The 8526-nt window shown below is 49.6% G+C and overlaps 1 protein-coding gene across 1 annotated transcript; it reads right to left on the bottom strand.

Moving 5' to 3' along the window:
• Positions 1-7631: 7631 nt before the first annotated feature.
• RPRM (reprimo, TP53 dependent G2 arrest mediator homolog) lies at positions 7632-8267 on the bottom strand. Its single transcript, XM_040604560.1, has one exon. It carries the CDS (start codon positions 8260-8262, stop codon positions 7921-7923), a length of 342 nt encoding a protein of 113 aa, XP_040460494.1. The 5' UTR covers positions 8263-8267; the 3' UTR covers positions 7632-7920.
• Between the last annotated feature and the right edge of the window lie 259 nt (positions 8268-8526).

Below are 8526 nucleotides of genomic sequence, written 5' to 3'. Positions count from 1 at the left end.
TCGAGAGAGCTTAGCTAGAATATATGAAATTGTGGTTTTCTTCCTTGATCCACCTTTCTTTGATCTAGGAAAGTCACTGGACTGAGTGTGCAGTTGCGATTTATCCACCGAGGGTGGATAAATTTGGTCTGTTTAAATTGTGGCATTTAGTCAGGAGCTGAAGTCTCGCCCATCTCCCAGATATATTGAGTCCCCCAAGTGCCCCGCGAGGTCCCATATTTCTTGTCCCTCTTCCATGGCAATGAGCTGCTGTCCCACGCCCCACCAAGCACTGAGCCCGTGCATTTAATCAAATTAACTGAACAGCCCCACTCTACAGCCCTGCCACAGTACAATGGATCTCCCTGGAAGCCTTTAGTTTTTATTATAGCACAAGTAAATAATATTTTCCCTAAAGCCTGCTTTTAATTAATGTATGTATTTTCATTTTCTGTCCAAGATACAACAAATGGTCAGTATCATTAGCTAGTACCTGCTGTGCTCCATTTTCCAATAACACTATATTTTTTTCTGAGGTAATTAATTTCTCACTTATCCTGTGGATATGCTTTGTTCAAGTTCAAGGTGTTATTTAGGTATAAAATTGATCATGGTGCACCATTTGAAAAGGAGGAAAATGATAATCAGTACATGGAGTGTGCAAAGAACAGAATTACTTAATACACTGTGTGGTTTCCTCCCTTCTAATATGGCATAGGAACGCCAGGAAGGTTTGCCCCCAGTGAAAACCAGAGGGATAGGACTGGGGAGTATTTGCTGGTGGGATTAACATCGGTACAAGGGGATGGGGACCAAGGTTCATTAGGCTATGGCTCATTTCTCCGCAAACAAACAAGCATCGGCCCAATCTTTCTGCCCTTTATTCCAACGCGAGACAAAGGGGCGGTTGGTGGGTGATGGCAATGCGGGCTCACCTGGGAGGAATTGCTCCAGGTAACCTCCGCGGTCTCCCCCATCTCCAACACGTGCTCTTCGGCAGCTCTGAGCTTGTATTTGGCAAAGGGAAGGGCAGGCACAGCTTTCGTTCACCACGTAGGGATTTCAGTACAGGTTTGACTGGATTTGTGAAACACTGAAAATATATTTTGAAAGCTTTGAGTGGCAGTTCCATTACAGACATACACAACGCCCTAATGGGTAACAGGATTTGAAACGTCTCCCTTGCTGTCAAACAGCCAGCGGTGTTCTGCAGGTGAGGGAATTAAAGAAAACCGCTTTTTTTTTTTTTTTCTCCACTTCCTGAAACTGCTGAGCGTAATTCAGCTTGTTTTCTTTGCTTGATAACTTTTGAGTAGTTCTTATGTGTAATTAATACTTACGGCATGATTGGCACTTTTCATTCCCGTAGCTTCAGCAGTTACAGTGATGAGTTTAACCAGGGAATTTCATCAGACAGTGATGGAAAGGCTGCATTAGAGAACCAGGTCCAGCTTTTTGTGAATGCAGCAACCACCTGTAGGGAATATATTCTCAAGTTTAGAGTAGGGTCATAAATAAAATAATGTTTATATCTCCCCTATAGAGATTATTCCACAGCCTAATATCTCTCATTTTCAAGACTTTCCTACAAACCAGCAAAATTGTTCAGTTCCATTCTAGCCTCTTCCAGCCCATCCCATCTTTTCTGGATAGGGCTCATCTCCAAAATATTTTCTGCCCCATCAGGTTGTCCTGTAGATGTGCATCACACATTCTGCACTCTTCTTTCCATTTCTTTGTCCAAGACTGAGTAGTTTTTTAATGGGCATTTGTTTCTTTGTAAGTTTTTCCAGGTACCTGGTGATTTTTGTTGCTCTTCCTCTCATTTGCCAGTTTGGCGGTGGTATCCAAGTGGGATTTACACACCAGCCTCTGTTATCCAGGAATGAACCAGAGCCGGGACTACCAATCCATGATTTATGTCATGGTACATTCACAAATGAAGCACAAAACAGACAAGATTTTATGTGCAAGTACACTTCCATTTTTCATGCTGTAAAATCATTCCTAATTTCCTTTTAGGCCTGGTGTCTGTGGGTGAACCCTTGTGTTCATCACTTCAGCTCCTGGAGCTGGGAAAGAACTGGAACCTCGCTTTCCCAGCAAGGGCAAAGCCATACCTTCTGCTCTTGTGTCCCAATCATATTATCCCTTAATGTAAGTAGGGCGCTCCTTTCTTTCAAGCCCATGTGAGATATCAGCCCAAACAGGCATCTGTTTTCTTCTGTGTTTGCTGTGACAGACAGGCAATTGAAGTAGCTAAAATGAAAGAAATAAAAAAGAATTTGCACTGAGGAGATGGCAGTAATGAAAGGAGAGCATGGTGCTGTATGCCATCACTGAGGCTGGACCCAGAGTGGAGGGCAGCACTGGTGGTCAGCAACTGCCCTGCCCTCATGAGGTCCTGCCGGTACCTTCTCCTTTATCTCTGCTCCATCTCCTTCATCCCGGTGCTGTGCCGTTCCATCTCCTTCATCCTGGTGCCATGCTGCTCCAGCTCCTTCATCCCAGTACTATGCCATTCCATCTCCTTCATCTTGGTGCCATGCTGCTCCATCTCCTTCAACACGGTGGAGGGCTTTGCTGCAGCTGCTGCGCACAGCTGCTGTGGGTTTGATGGGCCATTACGCTCCTACAGTCTGCCTCCCTGGAGACACTTCCAAAATAGAAGCAAGCAGGGAGGGGAAAAATCCTAACCTGATTATGATAGAATAAAGGACATAAAAAATGATCTATTGCTTTGTGTATTTTTCATATCATGTGCTCATGACACTGTGTTTCCATGTGCTAAAAATACGTTCTATAACTGCGGAATAGGTCCCAAGCTGCCGGTGGCCAAATTGATGGATATGCTTAGTCCTGAAGAGCTCAGGTTTCCTTTGGTTTCTTTCTTAAGCGAATGTGTCTGGTCCCCAGCAATAAAAAAACAAACAAAAACACATTAATATTTGGCATTAAAAAATAAAGGTGCCCCATAAAAGAAAGCTGCTTCCTACAAATGCATTACAAAGATGATAAATTGTATGATCACTGAGATCACTTTGTGTGGATTTAAATTCAGCGAAGGAGGGAAAGGAGAAGATGGTGCAGTTGAAATTTTGCATTTGAGCATGCATGCTGTGTGGGACAAGAGGAAAACAAAGCCTCCATGCAAAAGAGGTGCTCCTAACGACTTTCAAAATCCTTTCTGCAACAGCCATCCTGCCCTGTGTTTGTAAAATACATTTACCAGCTCAGGTGTCTGTACAGGGCAGCTCTGGCCACACCGTGGGGAATGGGCCTGGAGGTGCCTGTGTTTTGTACCCTCCTCAGTGCTTTCTGGCTTCTCTCTTCCCATTTTTCTCTCTCCTCTGGTAGAGAAGCCCGTATCATGGTGCCAGTAAGGGTGCAGCACCACTGGCTGAATTGTCTGGGAGAAAAGCTGGCTGCCAGCCACACAGGGTGCCATGGGCAGCAGCTATCACTTGCCGATGGTGAGCTCACAGAAAATTAGGTTTCTGGACAGCAAGTTTAAACCTTGATTATGGAGAGGACACTGCTGTTTTATAATATAAAAGAATTGAAAGACTTGATGTCCCTCAGGGCTCCTTCAGCTACACCCATTCGACAGCCCCAGTCACGGCTCGCTGAAATCAATGGCAACGACACAATCCATTCATGCACACAAACAGAGCTGTCGAGAGAGGAGGAGCACTTTTAATGACTCATTCTTTAATGATAATTAATACAGGCTCAAACGCAGCTAGGGCTGCATGTCAAAATGGGGTGTCTAGCTGCATGCGAACATGAAGGTTTTTTAGGGGACACACCATCATTAAGGGTTCCCAGCTCCGCCCCAGGTGAGCACCCAGGCTGCCTGTGCTGCAGCACCCAGGGCCACCCGATGGCTACTTTAAGTGACAAATACGAAGGCAAATCGCAAATGTGCAATGTCTGCTGTGCCTCCCACTTACGGCGAGGTTCTGCTTTTTTAACTGCAAGTGAACAGCTGGATCTTACTTCCCTTATTAAAGCTAAACTGCTTTAAAAATCAATGTGAGTTTTGCCTGACTATGAAATTGGAATAAAGCCCCGCACCTGCATATGTCTGAACTGCTAAAGTGCACCTTTTCCTCATGCTTCAGACAGCATTTGACTATTACTACCAAAAAAGATGTGGAAAGCATACAATTAAAATTGTACAGCCATCTAGACAAATTTAGCCTGAGTACATTCACAGGGTTATCTAAAAGCAATTGCAGTTGCTGGAGTGTTTGTAATAAGTGTATCCGATTTAAAATACAGAACAAAAGCACTTCAGTGGGTTTTTGGGAAACGTCTAAGATGCCTTTCAGTTTTTGTTCCAGAGTATTAGCACGTGTTTTAAGCTGAAAGGGTGAAACCTGTTACCTCGTGTCCCCAAGCCCACGTTCCTGGCTAATGGGGGAAAGACAAGGTCAGCTGAGAAGCAGCAGAGAAATCGGGTGCCATTTGGCAGGTCATGGAGACATGCCGGGGACGAGCCTTGGTGGGGACTCATGCCAGAAGAGCTCTGGCTCCGGTGTTTTGCACGCTGGAAGCCAAGGCTAAGCATGAGGGCTGAGGTCTGTGGCCTGAAGCTCTGCTGCGTAGGCACTGCTATTTTAATTCATGGCAAGAATTACTATGTTATTAATTTGTAGGGAGTAATTAGGTATGCAGACAGCCTAAGGTGAGACTACTTCAACCTTGACTTAAGAAAAGTGAGATCTGAGGGGTTTTTTATTTTAGCACTCAGGAAGCATTGCAAATAGCACCCTGTTAAGGGCTTGCTCTGGTTGGGGCTGTAGGGACTTTTGAGAATCGTTCTCTTCGAAACAGCCATGGAGAGGCTGCGGTGAGAAGTCCCAGTGTGAAATCTGCTGGGAGAGGTCCTGCTGCAAAGTCCTACCCCCCTCAGCAGCCACTGAGCATGGCAAGGGGCACAGTTTCCTCACAAACTGGAAATTTCCCCTGTAAGAGCTCACATCTGACAGCAAAGACTGAGAGCTGGTCAGGTCTACCAGGTCACTCATAGTCTTCTGGTCCTCTGGGAATTTTATGGATGGAAACATGACGGAGAAAGGGGAATGCACATCAAGTGAAAGGCCCCTCAAGTTTTGGTGGTACAAGTGAACATAACTTACCATTTAAGATGAATAAAGAAGGAACAAGTACAAAGAAGCAAGTCAGCTGTTAGTGCTACCTCCAAGCCAGCTGCAAGGTGGTGGAGCCCTCCTTTGGGTACCCTCACTGGTTTTGTCCCAAACACAACCGTTTTCTGACACCTCAGCACTGCAGCAAGGGTGCTTTCATTTCCAGTGTGTTCTAGGAGCTGATGGAGCTTTACTCGTTGCCACCACAGACTCTCCTTGCTGCTTTCCTAGCAGGTGCTTTTCTAAAAACATCCCTGAAATGATGCATGTGATGACTGGAAAAAGCTACTGTCACCGGGAGGTTCGTGCGCCTCGAACATGCAGGTCGTGGCTTTACACACACATCTAGAAGGGACAAGCATATGCTCTGGGCAGGAGGACCTGGCTTTATAAAGCAGGGAGGTGTCCAGACCCCCGGGGTAGGAGGTACCTGCTCAAGCATGTCTCCCTGTGCCAATGGAAGCGAGTTCCTCCATCCACCCCATGCAACGCGGGGGTGAGGTGGGTGCCAAAGCCTTTGCTGGTGTCTGAGAAGTGCTTCTTCTCCATGCTGCCACCCTCCTGCCCACCGATGGATCATAAATATCCCAGGTCTCCTACTCTCTGTGCCAAGCCCCAAAGTCCCCACAGTACAGGCAGGGAGAGAGGCCTGAGTAAAGCTGATGGACTGGATGTGTTCGAGCATCTCTGCATCAGGAGCACCTCCGTGAGCAGGAAAAACCCTTTTCCCAACTCTTCCCTGCCTAAAATGAGGTATCTTTGTAAGGATTAATGTCCCAATAACTTAATTAGGGCAGGGGCTCTCACCTTCTGGGGGATCCTTAGGTGAGAGGCATCAGGCCATGTGCACTCCTGGGCTGAGGCCGAGAATTTTACAATTTTATTTCAGAACCTGGAGTTTGCTGTGCCTCTGATTTACGGTGTTGGAAAAAGCTGTGGCTTCTGGCAAAGGTTAATCAAAATGTATTATACTTCAAGTGTTTGCTATAATTAATAAAGAATGCCTAATGAATCCAGCTCTCAAAAGTGTTCAAACATGCAGCACACTCCTTGCAAGTTCAGATTACGGGAACGATTGTGTTATCTGCAACACCGTGAAGTGAAGCAAATTAAAAAGTTGGAAATACTTTGTAATGACTGAAACATCTATATTAGGACTTTCCCCTCTTACTGTATGATCTTCAAATTCTGCTTTATCTAATGCTTCTACAGCTCTAAGGGGTAAAGAAAGGGGGAGAGTTTTGGTTAAATTTGTCACCAGTGTTTCAGTTGATAGGTGGCTTCGTAACATTTATTTTGATGTAATGACAAAGTCACTGGCACACTTGTTTCCCAGAGAACAGGCAGATCTTTGTCTTCCCCTTAAATGTAGCTGTAAATGAGCAAGTACATGGCTGAGACTTCTGCTCCTCGGAGGGAACCTGACTACATTGAGACACTCTTGATTTTTGTCTTATTTTCTACCAAAAGTTTATCTGCAATCAGGTGGTTGTGTCAGACTCCAGCTTTATTTCACCCCCTTCTAGCTCAGGTGTGTTTTGTGAATGAGTTTCATCTTGTCTATCACAATGGAATCTCCTGATAATGTCTCCTAATGATATCTATCTACAGTGACTCGGTGCCTTGGCCATCTTCACACCACTCAGGACAAACCGAGGGTAAACCAAGCAGTCTGAAATCTGCACGGCTGATCGGGGAAACTTTCTGATTCTTACCAGCATTAAAAATGCTGACAATTAACAGTCTTACTGCAGGATTTTGGGTGTCATGAGAGAGATTTGCTCACAGGCAGGTTGCTTTAGCCTTTTTGCCCCCATCCCACTGCTGTGGTCCCTGGCAGGCGTTTCTGCGGTTCTGCTCCTACAGCCGATGTAGATATATTGATTTATCACTAGCAATGAGTGCAAGCCCCCGGGGATATGATAAACAGCTACACAAACCTCACATAGAAAGATGCTTTGTTATCCCTACAGAGGAAATGGATGAACAAAAAAATAAAATAAATTCCTGTGCAAGTATAAATTTCTCCCAGCCTTAAATGTAAGGAGTCACCTGTTGGAGTTGGGTTAATAAAAAGTAGGTAGAGTGGTTTTCCAGTCAAACTCGGACAGAGGGAGATACAACCGGGGTGTCCTGGGTTATTTCCCCGGCCAAAGCTGGAGCCCACGGGGCAGGAGCGGGGTCCCGGGCGCATCCCACCCCCCACCCGGCGCAACCCACCCGGCGCATCCCTCCAGGCGCATCCCGTCGGGTACCGGCGTGCGCAGGGGAGAGGGTACCGCGCTCACCCTGCAGCCGGGGGAGGGGGGCTGGGACAGCGGTCTAAACCAGAAGTTTTAACCCAGTTACAAGGCAAAAACCTGCACGGACGGTCCGCGGGGCGTTTGCTTCACCCTGAGCCCCGCGGATTCGCCTCCCCGCTCCCCGCCCCGGCACCCCAGCACCGGCAGGCGGGAGGCGCTGAATTAACGCGAGCGGAGTAAGAAGCCCCAGACCTGTTGCCATTAGAGCACGTTTTACTTCGGGCACCCCGCGGGTCGGGACGGCGGCTCCGGGGCGGCGGCGGGGAGCTGCACACGCCGGGCACCCCCGCACGCCTCACCGGCCTCCGGGATCGCGGGGTTCGGAGGGAAAAAAAAAAAAAATAAAAAAAACCACCAACCCGAAGCACCAAACCGACACCCAGTCTGTCCGAAGGAGGGACGGCCGTCGTGCAGGCAGCGCGGGGGCGGAGGGCGCCGGACGGCTTCCCCCGGCGGCGGGGCGGGGGGCGGCGGGGTCCCGGCCGTCAGTAGGGCCCCACCACCACCGCCTCCACCTCCTTGGACGGCCGCCGGTCCTTAACCAGAAAGTTGATCATCCCCTCGGACTTGATGAGGAGGTTGCAGCCGAGGAAGAAGATGCCGAAGACGACGGTGAGGGCCAGGACGCACATGACGGCGATCTGCACCACCCGCATGATGTACAGGCTCCGCTCGTCCGCCGCCGCCGCCGCCGCCGCCCCGCCGTCGGTCACCACGGAGGCGGCGGTGCAGCAGCGCAGCGCCCGCTCCAGCTCCAGCGCCGCGCTCCCGGTGCCCGCCAGCAGCCCCGCCGCCGCCGTGCCGCCGCCCGCCGCCGAGCCGTTCATCCCGCCCGGCCGCCCCGCCGCCGCCGCCGCCGCATGCAGGCGGGCCGGGCCGTGCCGTGCCGAGCCCCGCCGTGCCCGCGCCCTGCCCGCGCCGTGCCGCGCTGCCCCGCGCCGGCGGAGGCTCCGCGCTGCCCCGCTCCGCCCGCCGCTCCGCGCTGCGCTCCGCCCCGCCGCGCCCGGGAGGGGAGCGGGGCTGGGGGGCGGGGGGCTGGGCGGGGGGGATTTCGTGAGCGGGGGGTGGGAGGCGATGGGGAGGTGGCTGGG

Source organism: Falco naumanni, chromosome 8 (assembly GCF_017639655.2).
Source record: "Falco naumanni isolate bFalNau1 chromosome 8, bFalNau1.pat, whole genome shotgun sequence".
NCBI classification, from domain to species: Eukaryota; Metazoa; Chordata; class Aves; order Falconiformes; family Falconidae; genus Falco; species Falco naumanni.
This window is presented reverse-complemented; position numbering and strand designations above follow the sequence as displayed.